The 21876-nt window shown below is 37.2% G+C and overlaps 1 protein-coding gene across 4 annotated transcripts in view; it reads left to right on the top strand.

Annotated features, from left to right (window-relative positions):
• Positions 1-18447, top strand: part of LOC129749632 (uncharacterized) — a 566714-nt gene extending 548267 nt beyond the window's left edge. For all 4 annotated transcript variants that reach the window (XM_055744666.1, XM_055744665.1, XM_055744664.1 and 1 more), the window contains one exon: positions 15691-18447. In XM_055744666.1, coding sequence (XP_055600641.1) covers positions 15691-15815 — 125 coding nt within the window. In that variant the 3' untranslated portion in view covers positions 15816-18447. The remainder of the gene's footprint in view (positions 1-15690) is intronic.
• The last annotated feature ends 3429 nt before the right edge of the window (positions 18448-21876 follow it).

The following is a 21876-nucleotide window of genomic DNA, read 5'->3' as shown; positions in this document are numbered from 1 at the left end:
TCATTTCATTTGACTTAAAATGGTTGTTTGGTGCAAACACCTCCTCATACTTTCAAATAAACAAACATTTCCCGGTAGTATTTCATGAAACCTGAGACAATATATCATCTCATACTTGCAAAAAACATTGCTTGACTTCATGAATGAACAAAAAAAGCTTCTGGAAATGCTTTTCGTATCGAAATTTTGTTAACAACGATAAGTTCATGTACTGAGAGTTTAATTCATACTTCATCAACTCATACCAATTGTTGTTATTCTTAATGTTTCGAAAATCTACTACTTTTTTAGTTTGAGCAGGCAGCTCAATTAGTATGAGATGATTTGAAAAATAAAACAAAATCACGCTTCCAAACTTTCCCAGCAAAAGTTTAAAAGAAAACCACTATCGCTGGGATACCTACCTCGCTACCAGAGGGCCCAGCGCCGATTGACCGACGCAGAAGGCAGAGATAAACGATCTCCACTGTTGGCGATCCGGAGCCAGCGTCTTCACTTGCTGCCAGCCAAAAGTTTCGTCAACTGCGTGGATTTCAGCGGCTAGACTACGCCGCCACGAACTTCTGGGCCTGCCTCTTCTTCGATACTCATCTGGAATCTTGTCAAGCGTTTATCTACAAATCTCATTTTCATCCCTTCGCAGCGTGTACCCAATCCATCTCCACTTACGCTCCAGAATCTCGATTTCTAGCGCCTTTTGGTAACACCGGCGATGTAGTTCCACGTTTGAGATCCAGTTGCCAAGCCACCAAGCGCGGATGATGTTTCGCAGGCAGCGATTCCCAAAAACTTGCAGTTTTCGCGTCGTCACCGCATATGTGCACCAAGTTTACAGAACGTATGACGTTTTTATGTACAACAATGCGGATTTGACGTTTGAGTTGAAGCTTGTATTTTTGTTAGTAGAGAGATCTGGTGTGAGCGCCAGATTTTTCGGATACTCACAAACGCAAATCGGACATTTTTGATCCAGGTTTCGATTTCTTTCTTGGTACCACCATCGGACTTTATCTGGCTGCCAAGATACTGGAAGCACTTCACTTGATCTTCCTGTTATCCAGCTACCACGAAACTGAAAGGATTCTCTGGGTTGATTTTCATCGACTTGGTCCTTCCGAAATTGATTTTTAGACGTCCTTCGAGCTTTCGGTGAGGCCGTCGGGTTTTCTCTGCATGTCTTGTTGTCTTTGAGCGAGCAAAGCAATATCGTCATCCAGGTCAAGGTCGTTTGGTTGCTCCTTAGTCGAAGAATTACACGGCAATCCTCAGTTCGGTACATCCTTTGATCGATCCTGAACAGATCTCATCCATTATGATGAAAAAGAGTAGCGGTGATAAAACACATCCTTGTTTCACTCCAGCAGCTACCGTCGGACCTTTATTAGCGCGCGTCAGTTGTGAATTGCTCAATCTTCACTTACACTCAGGTTAAGAGTATATATCCTTCTTCGGGTAGTTCTTACCCAAAGCTCACGCTCAGGACATCACAGTACTGTGTTTCGTTGAGATGAACTTACTTCACTGGAACTCCCCGTCGTCTTAAAAGCAACCCAGATGTAATCGTGGTTCAATCGGTCGAATGCTTTTTTGAAATCAACGAACATCATCAGAAGAGAGTTCGTTGATTTGCAACAATATTATTCGAATCGTTCTGTGGTCCACACATGATCGTCCGGATCGGAATCCGCGGTCGGAGTGTAGCGTCAATCTTCTCCTTGATCCTGTTATGGATCACTTTACACAGGGCTTTGAGACTATTGCAGATCAACGTTATGCCACGCCAGCTTCCGCACTGTGTCAGGTCACCTTTCTTCGGAACTTCGAGGATACCCTGCATCAAGTCAGCAAAAAGACGGTGCAACATATATGATGACAAGGCAGAGTCCGCTTTTGAATTGTGGCCCATTCGAGGCCCAAGACTTTCCATTAGTTTGGCAAGTTGAGTTGACGTGCTCTCTCCCTCTCTCCGTTTCTAATCTTTCCAAATTAGTATTAGGTCGCGCATGATTTACGATATTTCATCGACTATTGCACGCCAAGAATTTTCGTCACGACACATGTCACTTACAACATTTTCAGCGTTCAAATTTTGAAGTTTTTGGCGCTTCGAAACAAACCTGGGGAAGAAAAAGATATCATATTCTGCCGATTCCTCCGTATCCACGCATTCCGGGCAATATGGCGAGCTGATAAGCTTAAACCGATGAAAATATTGCTTGACGCACCCATGACCCGGAAGGAACTGTTTCTGGTAGAAGTTGACCTCTCCATACTTTCGATTTGAATAATCCGAAAGTTGCGGGATTTGGATATGCGTCCATCTACCGTTGTTCGATGCGTCTCATTGCTTCTGCCACTTCAGCATTGACGCTGCTCGTTGAGCTTTACGCACTCCCCTAGCAGCTCTTATTCGTAACACTCCTTGTTCTCCGTCAAAGTTATGTCGATGTAAATCCAGGCTTCATTTTGCTCATCTTGATCAAAAAGAGACAGTAAACTTTTTCGCTCCGAATAATTGTGAGTTAACTTTTAATGAGCAATTTATCCTCTACTGCAGAGAGAGCGGGGAGAATTTTTTCTCTAACGAATGATCACTCTGTAACGGGTCACGAAACGGGGGTAAATATTCAGTTAAACTACTCCACTTTGCGCCAAGCAAATGCGAGAAATCACAGTTGCATGTGGAGAAGCGTGCTATGATATGCCCGGCGAGACTCCCCAAGGCGGGTCTCTGATGATTGAGTAATCTACTCCCACTGATCGCTCCACGACACATCAATTCAGTCCCAACCCGAAATCAAAGAACCAATGGGGCCCAAGTACTTAATTCCGAATGCAAAACCCTCAATCGAACTCCTAACCTTCGTTTCACGATTCCAAAGTTTAGCCCACGGCCCAATTTAAGGGATTTCTACCCTAGGTGCTTGCATTTGGTTCGCTTCGGTTCAATTAAATATGTTCCCCCAGCGGGGCGTAGAATAGTTCGATATCAAAAAGATAGGTAATTGGTAGATCTGACCTGCTTGTTCTCTGCGGCAATGAAGAATCCCCTCTCGGCGACTACTGCTCCGTCGCAATCGATGGCGCGCTTGGTGTCCCGGCTATGTTGGTGCACTTGAAGGCGGCTGAATTCGAATTCTCCCTAATTCGTCGGCGGCTAATTTGACACTTAGCCAGTTGCTCGCGCGAGTCTTGATGTTGGGTTCTAATTCGGCACACGTCCGGCAATTGACAACCGGCCCCGTGAACCGGGAGGATGCGGATTGACCTCCTATGGCCCGTAGGTGCTCTTGGTCCAAGGGACTCTCTTAATGAGGCGGCGTAGACTTTCCCGGCCCCGTTCACCTACCCTGAACAAACACCTTCACTTGAAGGATTTGTCCTGAACCCTGTAACGATTTGTCTTGGGTGCTTGAGGTTGTATCGTATAAGCACCAGTTTTCCTTTTGAAAGGAGAAAACTTGAAAACTCCCGCACTGGGCCTAGCTTGACGTACCAAAAATGATATTATAATATTGACGTTATTATAATACGACCGCAACTGATCTCCAGACAACGTGTTGGTCGGCTCTCTATATCGTTAAGAGTTAACAATGCAGATAACTACGTCTGCCTCATCCACCGATCAACTAGAGAAAAGCAGTTCAACTTTTGGGTCGGTCAAGATATCAACCAAATTCTAAAACCCGATCATTGCCCCCACACACTGGTGTATGTTTTTCTTTTTCAAAATTTTCTTTTTCATTTTTCAATTCGGTTCTTGGACTTTTGGTAGGATCAGAGCCGATGTGCACTACTTCACGACCGATCAAAAATGGTCGGTTCGGAAACCGACCGCTAGAGGCGCTGATGACGTTAAAATGTTGTTCCCCAAAGCTCTACACAAGTAATTGCGTTTCTCTCATTTACCGATCTCGAGAGTTGAACATGAAATTTATCTCATTTGTAACATCGTTACAACTCTTCTACTGACAGAGCACTGTTGGTGTGTGACTTTAAAAACACTTAACCAGTGCTACGAGTGATCAGTGAAATGAATTGCGATCGATGATTTCTCAGCCAGTTACTGAGAAGCTAATGAAAATTTCTCCTAGCGAGAATGAGATCGGGTGACTGCGTGATTAAAATGGTCTCCAACAAAATATGGGCTGCTTGATCGTTTGACAAGGAGATGATAAAAACAGAGCCAAAATCAAGAGATTCGAAGAAGCCTGTGTAAATCATGCCCGCGATGACAAAAGCTGCATCTGCTGATATGGTCCTGTATGCATAGGAAACTCGCATGGCTGTCAGCCGATGTTTGCTCTGTAAATTGGATCTTGTGCGCTCTACTTCTATGGCGAAGCGTATTGTAGTTTCGAAAGTGCAATGTTCGCAAGGAGACGTCTCTTGCTACTCTTTAGACCAGTGTGTAATCCAGGCCAATGAGTCGATTCCATTCGGTGCATTCTCATAACAGTATTTAACATGTGCACCAATACTTAGGCGATTGTTAACCATTACTCCAGTATTTCAGTTGCTGTTTCGAAGATACCGTGTGTCCTCCAACGGTAATCTCCATGTGCGGCACAACTCCTTTTTTGGTCACGAGTAGAACTTTGGTTTTTATTGGGCTATACCTGAAACATAACTCCCTCCATCCAGATGACAAACCTTTCTACGGACACCGTTGCAAGGTCTTCGCATCTTCGCATACTGTAAAGCGCTTGAAACAAGTTGAGCATCACTGACTTTCAGTTTGTGCTGCACGACTAACCCAAAACACAAACACGAAAAACCCAAATCTGTAGCAAATACAATTATTTACTAATACGTTTACTTTCGCAAAAACGGGACTCGCAAACCCAAGATGGCGGAAATCGAGTCCCGAAAAGCGATTGGCTCAGCTCCCAAAAACGACCTATTAATTAATGATCATGGCTTAGCATTTCCATTTTTAGACACAATGTTTCTGCTACTCATCCGCTTGAGGTCGTTTCCGTTATCCAACTTCTAATTTCCACCGTCGGATGAATAGATATAAGGGCTGCGGCTTATGCTCTGTAAAATCGAGAATTTTCAAACACCATTTCCGGGAGGGGATTTTTAGTTTCTTTCACTCACCCTTCTACCTGATTTACGCTGCTTACGATTGTGTAACGATGTCACATATACTTTCCGTGTACTAACAATACCTCAAGCAATTCTCTTAACGTTCCCGGTCTCTGAAAACTACCAAGCAAAGAGATGTCAGGTCGAACTTGGCAGTAGGAATGCGTTTAAGTTTGGGGTCGTCATTAAATGACGAACCCAAAGAAAAAGGAAGTAAAACGGATCCAACGAAGATCCTCGCGTCGGGTTAACAGAATGGGTAAAGAAGCCCCAGTCAAGAAGGTCTCGTCCATTTCAAGCTTGACCACGAAACGAGTGACAAGTAGTGCGACAGTTTTAAGAAAAAACGTGCTTTATATGTGCTATACTTCTCGTGAGGGAACATCCATAAATGACGTAGCTTTTTTTTACGAGTTTTATAAACCCCCCCTCCCCCCTCGTAGCATTTCGTCACAAAGTCATAAACCCCCCCTAGATAATAACGTAGCTTTAATAGACCCCCCTCCCCCCCCATTTCAAAAAATCGTTTTTATCGATTTTGGTTGATATTTTTCGGTGAAAATTAAGTCAAATCCAAACAACTTCTTTACGTTTCGGCTTACTGTTTTGTTTCGGCCATCTTCAGAAAAACTGTATTTCATAAAATTTTAAAAAATAGAATATAATACAAAAAATGTTTTGTTAGAATAATCACACAATTTTCCGTCACTTTTAACTACACTAGAAGCACTTACAATTGTTTCGCCGTGTGCTTTCCTAACGGCTGTCTAACTTACTTTGAGTCAGATTTTGAATCGCTTCTAGTAGCTTGCGTTTTGCGTTCTTGGTGACGTCGTGCAGTCGGTTGTTGTCGTCGTGTTTGGGGTCGTCGTTTTCGAATTCTTTCTTGAGAACTGTGGCGTCGCTCTTAGTTTTTTGATTATTGAGCTGTATATTTTAGAGATCTCGATAGCGTTTTGTTTTATGTTTACTGTATTTCCTTTTTTAAGTTTTATATGTAATGTTTCAGCAGTCTTTCTTTTTCCTTCTTGGTTCACTCTCTCTAAAATATAAGCCTTTTCAAAATCAAATTTGTGGTTTTGCTCAAGAGCATGTTGTGTCAATCCTGTGGCCCTGGAGTTTTGTTTAAGACTTGTTTTATGGTTTTTTATACGTTTTTCCAGTGTTTGCGATGTTTGACCACAGTATTCCTTTCCACATTCACAGGGAATCGAGTGAACTACATTTGTTTGTTTAAGTTTTGGGATCTGGTCCTTCGTTTTGGTGAACAAACAGTTTTTTATTTTATTTATTGGTTTTGAAGATGCAATGATATCATGTTTTCTCAATAGTTTACTGACTTTTTCGCTTAGCCCTGGGATATATGTTAGTGAGACATATTTGCCGTTATTTTCAGTGGGTTTGTTACTTAGCGAATTGTAAATGACATCTACCCTCTTTTTTAGAACGTAGTTGATGAATTCATCCGGGTAATTATTTTGGTGCAATATTCTTTTAACTTTTTTGATGCTCATTTGCCGTTTGTCTATGTCACTAAGTTGGCTCTTGGATGGCTCTTTCCTCGAGTTGTTCCATCAGGAGAGACGCTACTACAGGAGATAGAGGAGAGCCCATCGGTGTACCAAACGTTTGTTCAAATATTTTACCATTGTACTGAAAAAACGTTAAAAGAATATTGCACCAAAATAATTACCCGGATGAATTCATCAACTACGTTCTAAAAAAGAGGGTAGATGTCATTTACAATTCGCTAAGTAACAAACCCACTGAAAATAACGGCAAATATGTCTCACTAACATATATCCCAGGGCTAAGCGAAAAAGTCAGTAAACTATTGAGAAAACATGATATCATTGCATCTTCAAAACCAATAAATAAAATAAAAAACTGTTTGTTCACCAAAACGAAGGACCAGATCCCAAAACTTAAACAAACAAATGTAGTTCACTCGATTCCCTGTGAATGTGGAAAGGAATACTGTGGTCAAACATCGCAAACACTGGAAAAACGTATAAAAAACCATAAAACAAGTCTTAAACAAAACTCCAGGGCCACAGGATTGACACAACATGCTCTTGAGCAAAACCACAAATTTGATTTTGAAAAGGCTTATATTTTAGAGAGAGTGAACCAAGAAGGAAAAAGAAAGACTGCTGAAACATTACATATAAAACTTAAAAAAGGAAATACAGTAAACATAAAACAAGACGCTATCGAGATCTCTAAAATATACAGCTCAATAATCAAAAAACTAAAAGCGACGCCACAGTTCTCAAGAAAGAATTCGAAAACGACGACCCCAAACACGACGACAACAACCGACTGCACGACGTCACCAAGAACGCAAAACGCAAGCTACTAGAAGCGATTCAAAATCTGACTCATAGTAAGTTAGACAGCAGTTAGGAAAGCACACGGCGAAACAATTGTAAGTGCTTCTAGTGTAGTTAAAAGTGACGGAAAATTGTGTGATTATTCTAACAAAACATTTTTTGTATTATATTCTATTTTTTAAAATTTTATGAAATACAGTTTTTCTGAAGATGGCCGAAACAAAACAGTAAGCCGAAACGTAAAGAAGTTGTTTGGATTTGACTTAATTTTCACCGAAAAATATCAACCAAAATCGATAATAACAATTAGCGGTGATCGAAAATCGTCCCCAAAAATCGTTTTTTAATTTTTACTTTTATTATCAGCATTTTGCAATAATAATAAAAAAAATAACAAAAAAGGGAAAGAAGTTATAAATGGAAGTTTAAAAAAGCATATCAATCAGTCAAAAAAAAATCAAGCTACCTTTCAACAAACAGGATAGCTAGTAAGTATTCAATCAGTTGCGTAGGTCCAAATTATCTCCATTCGGGATTCCAATGAAATCGTTGGGCAGCTTTCCTCCATCGTCTGTTCGGCTGGAATAATTGTATCTGCGATGTCAGCTGCCTCCACTCACTCTCTATCGTCCTCCGGAGTGATGACCAGCACTTCGTGTCCTACAATTCGCTTTGGAAAGTTTTTCTATCCGAGACTGGGGTCTTGTGAATTTTGCTATGCTCCTTTTGGAGAACATTTGAAGCATAATATAAATTGCATTTCTTGCATGTACGCTCCTTGATACGCTTGAAAACAGTCGGGCAGTAGGAGCCAAAAGCTACATGTTCAGACTAGATTAAATTAGGCATAATTTTGCTGAATTTTGATTTTTTTTTTTTATATTTAATTAAAGCTACGTAGCTTTACTTGAACCCCTACCCCCCTCTCGTCACACATCGTCACACAAAGTCAAACTCCCCCCCTCCCCATCAAATGCTACGTCATTTATGGATGTTCCCTGAGTTAAATTATCGGGAAAAAAGTAACAATAAGCTAATCTGTTGATTTTTATTCAGGCTTATTATACGTTAGCTAGGTCAACCTTGTAGTGAAAAACAAGTTAGGTGTAAATCACACAACAGGTAATTGAACAACCGATACTAAACTTATTCTGGGCAGTTCGGAAATGTTTTGGCCAAAATGTTGGTTCTAATTCGCTTCTATTTTGTTAAAATGTAAAATCGAAGGTTTCCCTTCGAAAAGGGAATTCCTCTCGGGTGGCAAAAACGAAACTGCAACACCCCTAGTTTCGGAACACCAACGGCTGTTTCCTGGCCGTGCAACATAAACCACCGCGAGCCGCCGAAGAAAGTCGACGATAAGTCACGTGTCGTCGCGGCTAAACCCTCCGTGTCCAGGTGATGTGTCCAGGAAGTGGTGAATAGCATACTCACCTACTTACCCACTTCAATCGTCAAGCCGGGACAACCACCACGATTAAGGCAAGTGGAGCGGGTTCGAGAAAGTTTACCTACCTGTGAACGGTGCCCTGCGTCGTTGCCCAGCGTCGGTGCCAAGCATAGGTGCCGAGCATAGATGCCCAGCGTCGGTACCAGCATCTCGACAATAGCACGTGTAGAACCACCGAAAGAAACGGATAAGCATGCGCATGCCAACGAAGGTTAGATAGCTGTAAGAAAAACTGTACTACTAACAACTTCCCCCACAAAAATCTGATTAAAGGCCAACAAAATTGTAAAATTAACAGAATCCTCGTGTAGTGGTTACTTTGAGTGCCGTGACTTTCTTGCAGTTTTGATTCCGAAATCGTATTTAGCATAGGCTCTGGCAAGGAAAACCTACAAAGGACACCTTGCCACCCTGGTTGTTGTTGTATTTTGCTTTTTTTTGGATTGACGTTGATTCGGGTTGCCTCAGTTTTCGACTCGAACACATTCTTTAAGTCAAGACTCGCCCTGAGGTCTCTTAGCTGGGTACGGGTTTTTCTACAGGGACAAATTGCGACACCACGGTGCTTTCGAGTACTTGGCGCGTGCATGAAGTGGTGGTTCGCTTAAGGGATTGCCTCCTACTACCTTCCCCCCCGTTACAATTGTTCTTTCGTGTTCGATTTCTTTCTCCAAGCGCAACGCTAACCTCAACCTACGATGAGTGGTGAGTTTTGAGAATAAGAACTAAAATGAATTTTGCTGCTTTACCGTTGTTTCCGCTGATTGTCACCTGTAGGAGCGGGCTCGGTCGGTTGTTGCCTCGTCTTACTCAATCCGTCGCCTGGGAGCTGAGAAAATTCCAATTTGTTTATCCGATCCACTGAAAGTGGTTTTATTGGCTCACCTTTCCACCAAGCAGTTCGGGAATGTCCTCCTTATTCGATGACTAAAGCTCTGGGACACCAAACAATTGCGGGTACTGTTGATTTAACGCGCGATGGCGAATCTTACCGCCGTTTTCTTCTGTCGATTGTTTTCGTACGTTGATGTTGTTTTGTTGATTCTTGTTTTCGTGTTTAATTCCACGTGTGCGTTTGACATTTACACTCTAAATTCTAAACACTCATTCTTTGGTAGTTTTTTGACTTACTCACTACACGCTCAAATCAAGATAGCTAGACAAACTTAATTATAATGCTACACGCTTTGGCAATAGCTTCCCAGCTGGCATTGTTGAAGGCATTCTCAATGCAGTGATGAACACCTATTCGCTTCTTTTTATATGCGCGCTTTCGTGTACTTTGTCACCATTCGAATGGCTTCCATCGTAGATCTCCCTTTTTGAAAACCGAACTGTCCGTCCGACAGTCTACTTTCGCCTTCTGTGTAGATAATAAGTCTGTCTTCAGTAGCTTAAGGGTGTCCAGCAGAATACATGGTTATCGCTAGAGTTGTTCAAAATGCTCAGTCCAACGCTTGAGCTTATCTGTTCGATCTGTCAACAGCTGCTCGATCTTTCAGTGGCATTCTATCATTAGTCCTTGCGCCACTAAGGCGACAAGAAGAATCACAAAGTAATCGAATATCTCCATTGGCGGCGGATCTTACTCCCTATTCGGCTAGAGAGTTTGTCCAGGTTTTCTTGTCTCGTCTACAAGCTCGTTTAACTGCCTTTTACAGCTCCGCATATCGTAAGCGGGTGGCTGCTTTGGCTGACCCGGTACATACCAGCTAAATTCCGACTTTTGCCTTTTTGCGATCATCGAACATCCTCCAAGTTTCATTCGACATCCATTCACTTATTCTTCCACAAACTTTACCGAGAGTACCATCTGGATCCGATCCTGGCCATAATTTGAATCCAATGCTGGCTTTTCGATTGTTACTGGATCCTTAAACTATCATCTCTTTTACTTTGATTCTGATTCGGGATCCTGATCCTCAACTCAGATCTTGATCTTAGACTTAATTTGTATGCTGATTTTTATCTTGAATCTGACTTTGACTTTGATCCTAAAAATGTACTTGATTCTAGTTTTGATCATCATTTTGATTCTGAATCATGGCCGTGATCCGGTTACTGCTTATATACCTGATTCTCAACTTTGGATTTCCATTCCTTGAATATTGTTCTAGTTTTGGAGTTTGATTTTCTAACATGATCTGGATCGTCTGATCCTGAGTCCATCCTTTTTTTTAATCCTATTTTGATTTGTGACCCGATTTTGATCCAGATAGTCTCTCGATCTTGATCCTGGTTCCGGAAACTGATCTACGACAGTAATTCTGCTTCTAAACCCGATTTGGAACCTGGATTCTGATCGGATCGGATTCTGTTGCCTGATTCTTTACCAAATACAAGAGGTAACCTAATAGGGCTCAAATTTGTATAGAACTTTTGAACTTTACTCTGGCAAAAGTTAGAAAAACATGTTCAAAAATGTTTGGATTTTCGAAACCAGATAAAGTTTTGAGTATAATCAAACTCAATCACCTACTTAAACGAAGACACATGGTTTGTGTTTATATTTGGAAAATCTCTTACGGAATCCATCCCTCCTGACTAAAACCAATATATATCTCTTGTTTACCAACCGACTTTTACAAAATTAATAATTTGAAAACCTTGTTTTGCAACTCAAATGCAATTTTCAAACAATATTCAGCTACAACACTTCAGTTTTCCGTTATTCTTATTCAAAGTCTAAGAAAAAAATCCGAAAAATCATGCCTCGGAAAAAGATTGCAGATCAGCTACAGAATTAAAAAAATACTTAGTGTCCAAGAAAGCTGAAAGAAGAAGTGGTACATTGCACACGATTAAATTTTTTCTTTTTTTTTTTATTGGTTATGATAATGCCCACAAAAATGTAAAAAAAGTGGTGTAAACGCCGTACTTTTCAATCAATGAACCGTAAAAATTGCTTAAGCCACGCCAGATAAATTTTGAAAAGAGGATTTGAGACTTGATGTAATAAGGTACATTTTTGAAATTTTGGATTGTCAAAATACGAAACACAGATTTTTTCACGACGAAGAAGTTTTCGTAATGTTAACCACACATCACCCCGAAACATCTCATCACACAAGTCATCCAAATTTACGTTTTCCGAGGTGCAAAGAACTTAAGAGTTTAATGTGACTAATTTAGGAACGCTGATTCCAAATATGCAATTAGTTTTTTTTTCTAACGGCTCTTGTTTTCGAGATAACTCTGGAAAATAAATAAAAAAAATCAATACGAAAATTTGTTCACTTTTGAGGCATAACTGTAAAAGATACCAAATATTTCGAAATAGATTAACTAGGTTTCATACAATGATCATCTTTCTCGAAGATCACGTTGTAATTTTGAGTTCTGAGTAAAAAGTTTAATAAGTTTTCTTATTGTTTATTTTTCTCAATTCAACAAAATACGGATATTTTGAGAATTTTTTTTAAGAAATGTCAAGAAAAGATTAATCACCGTAATTTTTTTTAGGGGCAGGTTAAACCCCACCCCCATGAGGATCCAAAAAAACAAGAGAGGTGTTCTATTGAGCACTCAAAATTTTAAATTCAGAACTAAATGATGATAATAGAATAAGGTTAATCAAAAGCGACAAATTTAGACTAAAAACTAATGCCAAAACCTCAAAAATCCATCTCATGTTCAAAATTCTGCTACACTTTTTCAAAATTTCCTCACTTTTTCATAGAAATTCAGGTCTGAATATTAAATTTTAAATTAAATTAAACCCATTTTGGAGGTTCTGATTCCATAATTCCCATAACCAAAATTGTATTTGCGTATTTCGGATTCTGTATCCAGTTCAAGAATCCTGATTTTCAATAATCATAAGAAATAAGAAATGAAAAACTGTTTTGAAATCCTGGTTCGAATTTGGTTTTGCATTTCATATCAAATTTGAACCATGTTTATCGAGATCATATGCATTTTCAATATTTTGATAATAGTTTTCCGATTATGAAGAAAAGAATTTCAAATTCGAAGTTTCTTAACATAATTCTTTCACAAAATTCAAACATTTAAAGCTGAAATTTCAGATTCAGATCATTTTAAATTCATATTATATTTCAGATTCACAATACAGATTAAAATATATAATTTAGATAGATAATTTAGATCAAACATCAACTAAAGAATTTAAGTTATAGGTTCATGAATGAGGACACTTAAACTTGGCTCATAAAATTCTGATCTGCAATAAGATTCGGTACTACTATGTTTTTACATTTTATAAATCGTAAGGAAATTCGGATACATATTCAAAGCGCAATTTTTGAGTTCGGGTTTATAATTCAGATTCAGAATGCAGATCTAAAGTTTAGAAATAGGTAAAGCTTGTAGATAAATTTTAAATCAACATAAATTGTTGAGAAACTAAAAATATCATGAACTTTAGAATGCTTTTCAGTTCAATTTCCAGATTTCAAATTTTTATCAAAATTAGTTCGCTAACACGATTTAGCTGATAATCAAAAATACAAAGGTTAATTTGGTTTTTTGTTCTATGCGAAAAATCCTTTTTTTATTTAAAAAAAATTATCCACAGGATTTTCATAATGGAATTCTTCACAAAACATATTTGTCGAAAAAAAAAACATGTATCTGATCTTCACTCAAAAAATCTGCACAAAATTCTACATTTTGGGTGTATTGCTTAACATTATTGACACATTAAGGACATTAAAATTCGGCATTTTATATGTCAGATACCAATGGACAAATTTTCGCTTATTTAATATACTTGAATAACGGGAAGTTTTATGTATAATTTGAATCATGCTTTTAATTGGAGTGTACTAGCGACAAGCCAAAAAATGATATATCTCGTATTTGGTCCGCAATGTGTTAATATTGAAGTTTTTCTCAAAGCGAAATTATTCAATTAAATCATCCAATTGGTTCAAGTTTGCATCACGCATATTTGATCCGAAAATGTGATGATTTTTACTTTTTTTTAAAATTAATTATTTTTCATCAAAGGTTAAAATCTTTGCATTTGCAAAATGATTTGAAAAACTTGATGGACTTGACTGATTTGAGTATAGAATAAGTTTTTTCGAGAAATGGAAGGTTCTTCTAAAAAACTTATTTGATGCTTAATCAACTAAGTTTGATCTACCAGACTAAAAAAGTTCAAATATTTTAACGATCGATGAAAGCTAATTTAGCATACCTTTTAGGTTTAGGATCAAATTTCTAAAGATGCGATTAAATACGAAAACATTTTATGTAAAAGTACTAAAAAAATGAATAGTCTTATAGTAACAAACATCATTTGTTTTATTTATTATTTATTTTCGTGCATTGTTGGTCAAAAAATCATATGTAAAAATCTGTCATCAAAACACCCCCCATGAGTCGGTTCTTCCTACGGGCCATAAGGTCCGTTTTTTTCGGGTTTGTCCGGATATTGAATACAAAATTTGATAAAAGTCCGATCCGGCCCGGTTACTCGGATTTAATAAAAAAGCACAGGTTTTGCACAGCTTTATTCACTTTATTTGCAATAACAAACGAAAAAAAAAACAAATAGTTTTGTACAATTTTTCATTCTATGAGGCCAAAACGAACTGTTTTGAGCAAGTTTTGTAAAAACATTCATAAAAAGGTATTTGAAAGTCTAAAATACGATATAGAAACTGCTGATGAAAAAAAATATTTTTTTCTGGGGTTTGTAAAACCAGCTTAGATACGTCCAGTTTAACGAACAATTATCTTAATTATCAATTTCTTTTTTACGTTATGAAAAGCTATATAGCTTAATTTTGAGGTTTTCAAAACTCAAATTTTAAATGAAATAATCTCAAAGAGGAGGAGCTGATCGTTCAAATTAGCAAACAAATCGATGTTTACCAGGTTTTTGTCAGTTGATTGTTATATTATTTAAGGTATTGAAAAATCAAAGATTAAACCCATCTAAAAATTCAAATTATTTTCTAAAAGCATTTGATCTTCCTTTAATTCAATCAACATCTAAAAGTTACAGAGTAATTTCTTTCTTTCGTGCCCATATGAACAAATTGATGCTTTCACGTTTCCATATAAAAGAATTAAATCCCAAATAACAAATTAAGTTTTATAGCAGGCTACTAGGCCAAGTATGGGTTTCATAAGAGGCTTGAGGAGTCTTATAAAACAATCGGTGTTTCTTGGGTATAACTTTTGCTACTCACATAAGCTGGTTTTCTCCGGTTTGGCTGTTTCAGTTCATTTTCTTCACATGTTTTTGGGATCATACGTTATTATTTTCATTTCATCTTGCATAATGCTATTTTATTAACACTGATTTTAATGCATTTTTTTAATTATGTGAGTATTGGATTCACTGTGACAAAGTAATACGTGTTTTATTTGTAAACTCTGTTTCAATGATATTTGAGGAATATTCTCCAAACTTTTACCTTTTATGAACTATAATTCCCAGTTAACCAGTTTGAAATCACGGTTTTTTTTTATCCAAGATCATTATTCTCTCGATATTTTGAAATAGTGGCTCCTGAGACTTTTCTATGGAGCCATCGTCAATCTCATAGATTTTATCCTCCTCAGTTTTACCTTAACGGGTTTTCGTTTATTTGTTTGTTACTCTTTGTAACTAATGGATCTTAATTGAAAAAGCACTTGTTATTTCAATTACAATCAGTGTTGAATATCATTTCAATCAATAACTCGAAACCATACGCTTCCGGTTTCCTGGCAGGATATTCTTTCCTCATTTGGTTTGATATTTCACTACGCTGACTTTCAGTTTCCCGATACATCCATATATTCAGCAGTCGATTAACCCATGCTCCCATTTATCTATTCTGTTTCTCTTTTGTTTAGCGCTGAACGCGACCGACGGCAACGGAAGTAGGGCCACCGGGCTTCCGGACCAGCTGCGAACCACTTCCGGCCTGATAGCAACGCTGGCCACCATCCTGCTCATCTTCACCTCGACGCTGTTGTAGACAAACCTGAAGCATTACACGGCCCAGGTCGAGATCCGTGATCGATATCTGCATCATCAGCGGCTACGAGAGGGTTTGTTTGTGGAAAACAAACAGCGAATCGTGGTTGAAAAACGCTGAGTTGAGGGGACTGGGGGGTAACTTTTTTGTGGTATTTTACTGATAAAAAATAGGACTAACAAAAAAAAACATACAACGCGTGTCTTCGAGGCGTAGATTGTGGGAACCAACGTGGATGTGATGATATTTTTTTCGTTTTTCGTTTTCGATGTTTGCGACTAAGCGAATAAACTAAAAGCATCATGATTGGAAAATGCAAAATAAATCGGATGGGGTAGGAACACAAAAATGGTGTGTAGATATCGTAGTAATTGAAAAGTGTGTGGCAGGTGAAGCGAAAATCGAGTTAGGAGTATGTGAATGTGTTATATTGTTATTCATAAACAAAACCACTGAGAGTGCTTGTGATTCGAAATATTTAAAAGAAAACCTATCCTTGGACCTTTAAAAAACTCTAAAACCTAAATCCAAAATTTGAAACCAATCAAAAAATGCTCTGTCTCCAGTAGTCGTAACCAATAAGTGTTGAATTGTGCTAGTTTATATCTGACCATTGAATTTAGTAATTAAGTTTGTCGCAATCAATAATTTAACAGTACCAAAAATATCGAAAGTAAGACGTCTAGATTTCAACATTGATTTTTCTTAGAATGTAGAACGCCATTTATGTTTAAGACGAAGAAACTGGCTAATTCTTTGGTTAATATGAGGAACACTTTTGACTTTTGTTGGTATGATCGTGCCATAATTATTTTAAAAAAATATTAAAAATGTTGGAAAGAATTTATATTTCTCCATAGTTCTTATAATCAAGTATTGAAATTTAAATTTAAAATTAAGACTTCAACGATAGAAAGGTTAAAGTTAAAACTCAAGCTCTCACGATTTTCATTAAAGTTAATTGAAAGCAGATTAAGTTTTTAATCATAAGTCTTTGACATTTTTTATTGCTTGGGGTTACTTCACAATTGAAAGTGCTTTTAATTTTGGAACGATACATAAGAAGATAAAGAGAAATACTGCCTTTCACAGATTGTATAAAATACCATTCTTTGAGAGTTGACATTACTTTTTTGAAGTTCGCATTCGTATCTCAAATTTTGAATACATTTTTTAAGTTTGAATTCACAATCATATCATTGGCTTAGAAATAAAATTTGCAATAAATTAAGAGAAATTTCGAAACTTCACCATGAAATTGACACCTACTCTAGTTGCTTCATTTCATTTGAAATTTAATGTTTCTTCGTCTAGCACAACCTTAAAACCAAAGCCCTATTCTAGATCTATATCGATAATTATTATCATCTCGAAACCAAAAACTAACTAAAAAAGTAGCCAACTATTCTATAAATTTCGAAATGGGTACGCAAAACTCAATAGTCATTCGATCGTAAGTAGTTGAATGTTTTTATATAGATTTTTTATATTTGTACAACGGAACTCATCTCATATTGAAAGCTGTCTAAAAACTAATAAAAAAAAAACCACCACAACCACCACAACAAAATGAAACTAAATTTATGAAAAAAAAAACAATTCATCCACCAAAACTTAAATGAAATACAAAACCTAAGATCTGTTGAACTTCAGTTACCAACCATCAGTTTGTGCAAATGCACATGTGCATCCTAGTAAAAAAAACAAGCCGCGTGATTACTAAACAAAATAAAACGAACCACTGACCTAGCTTAACTGAAACTGAAAAAAAGAACTTCACAACCAGCAAAAGGTGCAGTAGAGAAACGAAACTAAACGAGAGAAACAATTATTGAAATTAATCAAGTATTTTACACAGCCAAGGAGGATGGAAAAAATAAACGATGCCTTACGAACAAAAAATATATATTAAAGAAACCAACTTTTTTAAGCCACTCGAATATTCGCGCCAGTAATTCGAATGAAAGTCTTCGGGAAAGAGGCAGCAAGCAGTTTGAATCGAGAAAAGAAAGATCGTAAAAAGAAGATGGTGTACTAAATTTACCAAAAAAAAAAACCGAAACGAAAAAACGTAACAAAAGCGAATTGGTGATAGTTTACCGAGAAAAAAGTAAAAAAATTAAAACGATTCAGCCCAAAATGTTCTAAATCATGGAAGAAGCGACAGTCATGGGAAGGTCCAAAAAACGGGAGATTTTTCTTGTGGTAAAAAAAATCCAAGCTATGATGAGTAAGGGTGGCAAAAAAAAGCGAAGCGAAAGAACAAACATATGCATCTATATATAGTCATTAATTTATATATATGAACAAGATAAAAACAAAACAAAAAACTCAGCATTCACCTATTCAAGCGACGATGATGATTGTCAAAAAACAAAACAGAAAAGTTAAAAAAAAACACACACACAATTAGAAAACCGCCTATTCAATTGGAAGAAAATATTAAATTTCGCTGCAAGTTCTCTACATATAAAGGTATATTGTAGGTATGTAAAAACAGAAGAAAAAACCAATGCAACAGCAAACAACAAAAACATCACTTATTTTTCGGTTTTTATAAACAGATGTCAAAGATGTCAAGCGAAAGGTTCCAAGAATGCTAAATTGTCAAAATTAAAAGGACGAGCGAAACTCGGGAAATAATAATTGATCTCATTTTTTTTCTTTCAAAAATCAATATTACAGCCATGTTCTTGTAAAGTGGATGACTTGATTTTCTTCGTTAATTTTGAAACTTTTGATCGATGTGAACGTTTTTTAAATGCTTTACCTTTCCACGCCGTGCGCCGAAGCGTAAATAAAAGAGTGTTTGAGTTCAAACACGCAGAACACATCAAATATATGCTTGTTGTATTCAATAATGAGCACGTGAAGACAAATAGCCCCAACATTAGCCCTTCGTTTCATAAAGTAACAAATTTGCAACAATTTATGTATGAAAAAAGTGAAAAAATGTATTTTATTTTAATTTTTTTCCTGATGTACTCATTATTTCAATCTGTTTAAAATTATTTTTGGGGAAAAATAAAAAATCATGAAATGAAGGGTTAATTTGTTGCACTTGGTTCAAGTTTTAATGTGATCTATTTGTTTTGAAAATCCAAGGAACAAAGTTGCATACTATGTCATTGCACAAAACCTACAAATCAAGTAATTTTTTATCGAAAATTCAATTAAATCAAGAATACAAAAAGTGAAATAACCTTCATCTTCCCAAATTTAGTTTTTTGGTCTTGTAATCTTTCGGATAGTTGAGTTTTTTTTTGAAATTTACGTGAAATACTTCAAACTTTATTTATTCCCCTCTTCGGGTTTTTTTTGGAAATTTCGAAGGGGGGGGGGGGTGACGAAGGAAAAATTTGATATTTGTTCCAGCCTAATTAAAAAAAATCACAAACCACAAAATCAATTAAAAGATTTTTGGTTAAGGATTTTTATACAAATTTTAGCTTTTTGGTTTCAAACGCATAGGATTTCTTATCTGGAATCAAGATTCCGGTTTTTAATTTGAGTTCAAAAAGCAAAATCTAAGGTTTGTTTTCAGATTAAGCTCAAATTGAGGTTTTATTATCAATATTTAAAATTCAATTAAGGATTCGAATTGAAGGAGATCGCAATTCATCTCTAAATTTTATTTAATATTATTTACATATGTTGATGATTCTTCAAATTCAAAAGTTCTAACTAAAATCTTAAATTTTATTTGAGTTTACAAGATAAGATAAAAACCATATTTGAACCGTAAACCTAATTTTATATTTTTTTTCTGAATATTTGATACATTTTCAGCCATGCATAAAATAGTTTTTTTGTTTCTGTATTCGATGTTTACTCTTGAGCTCGAGCTCATGGACATCAACTCAGGAAGCAACTGGTTCACCAACTGAGCAATATCACAAATCCTCTTATTTTTATAAGCTTAATGAAAAAAAATAGGCACTTAAAGGACTTATTTTCAAAAATTAATAACTTTTAATGCAAAATAATTTAAACCTGAATTATTTATGCTTAGTAAAGTCTGCTTCATTTAATATTGGAACACAAACAATTGCGTGTAGTTCAGTCATTTATTAACGAATTCATAATTTGTTTTTCATAAAAATGTAGCATTTTCTTTACCTTTTCATTAAAAAAAATTAAAAAAATTATTCATTGCTGTTTCGAAGAAATTCTCGTACTTTTCCAGTAATACGGCACATTAGGCGGCGCACACCCTTTTCGTCCACCGTTTTGGCGATTTGATTCCACCAGTTCTTCATTTGAGTCATGTTCCTAACAAGTTTTCCCTTTGCCTTAAGCCTCCGCTTCGTGATTGCCCAGTATTTCTCTATCGGCCGGAACTGGGGGCAGTTTGGGGGGTTGAGGTCCTTCGGTATTACGCTGACCCCGTTCGTTGCGTACCATTTCATAACCGTTTTGCTGTAATGGCAGCTTGCGAGGTCCGGCCAAAACATTACTGGACGGTCGTGGGCACGAATAAACGGCAGAATCCGTTTCTGTAGGCACTCTTTTTTGTAGACTTCTGATGTCATTGGCTTGTCAGTGAGAAAGACTTTGGTTTTCTGTCCACAACTGCATATCCCCTGCCAAATCATGTACTTGCGGGCGAATTTATCCGCAAACACGAACTTAAATTTTGCAGGTACATCCCCCCGAGCCGTGTCGCCAAATAAAATTTTTGACCTGGGATTTGCCCAAAGTCCGCCTTCACGTAGGTCTCATCGTCCATCAGAATACATCCGTCGAACTTGGTCAGCACTTGGTCGTACAGCTTTCGAGCACGGATTCTGGCCACATTGTTCTGCTTCAGCGTCCGATTTGGCTGCCAGCAACGGAATGACCTTATTCCTTCCCGGAGACGAATTCGTCGCACCGTACTGTGAGCGGCCTGGAACTTATTGGCCAAATCGCGGTCTGAAAGATTGGGATTCCTCTTGACGGCCTTGATGACTTTCCCACGCAGTTTCCGGTCGACAGTTCCACTCCGACGCTTCGAATGCGGCTTCCGAGCCGTCGTCAATGTTTCCTTGTACTGCTTGATAACACGCCATACGGTATTTCTGGGCTTTTTAAGCTGTTTAGCTAGCTTCGATGCCGACAACAATGGATTTTCAAGAAAATTGTGCACAATTTGATCTCTCCGTTCGGCCTCCATGGCGGTTGTTTACAAAATTCTATCGTTTGGTGTTATGACATAAATACATGGTGAAAGGTAATGAATTTCCCGACACGTGGATGAAAAAAGTTTCCAAATCCGTCCACTAGGAGCGCCACAATGAGCAAAAGAATTTGTTCCAATATTAAATGAAGCAGACTTTTTTTACTTTGTGTATGCATTGATCAAGCAAAAATGTTATATGAAAAAAGATTGCCATAAACTCCCCCTTCCCCCATGAAGCAGTTATTCCTACGGCCCTCTATAACTCTGATTTGAACAATGATAGAGTTTAGATATTTTCAACAAAATTTCATATTTTCGCGTTTTCTACAACTTTCTAGAGCAAAATAAAACTGTATCTCTTGAAGCAAAAATGTTAAAATTTTATTTTATTTGAGTAAACTTTGTTTGGACAGACCATGTCGGATGTAAAGGAAAAAACAACTTGTTTAATGAACGATCAAACCTAAAAGAGAGTTTTTATTTTATTTCTATTTAACATTACAACTTTTCCCGCAAATTTTCCACAATACAGGAACACAAAATGTCTGGCATCATTATAGCAGCGAAGGCAAGGTTCAAACTGCTTGTCTACTTTTAGGCGTTTACCTTATTTTCAGGGTGACCAATATATTCGAGATTGAACAGGCTTTTTATGATTTTTTATGCTTTAAATTTCTGAAGCATATTTGAAGAAGGAAATGTTATGAAGACTTTTCAGAGCTAAAATGAAAGACCAAGGCGCTAGGAAAAATTTCAGACCACTTTGCAATGCATTGCAATGGTTGGCAACCTTTTGATTCAGAAGAGCCTTAAATTACAATTTTTTAAACTTTAGAATTTAAAAGAGCCGAATAAGGCCGGAACAAATTTCAAATCCTTCTTTTGTCACTCGGAGTTGGA

Source organism: Uranotaenia lowii, chromosome 2 (genome assembly GCF_029784155.1).
Source record: "Uranotaenia lowii strain MFRU-FL chromosome 2, ASM2978415v1, whole genome shotgun sequence".
NCBI classification, from domain to species: Eukaryota; Metazoa; Arthropoda; class Insecta; order Diptera; family Culicidae; genus Uranotaenia; species Uranotaenia lowii.
Note: the sequence above shows the minus strand (reverse complement) of the source record. Positions and strands in the feature narration are given on the sequence as shown.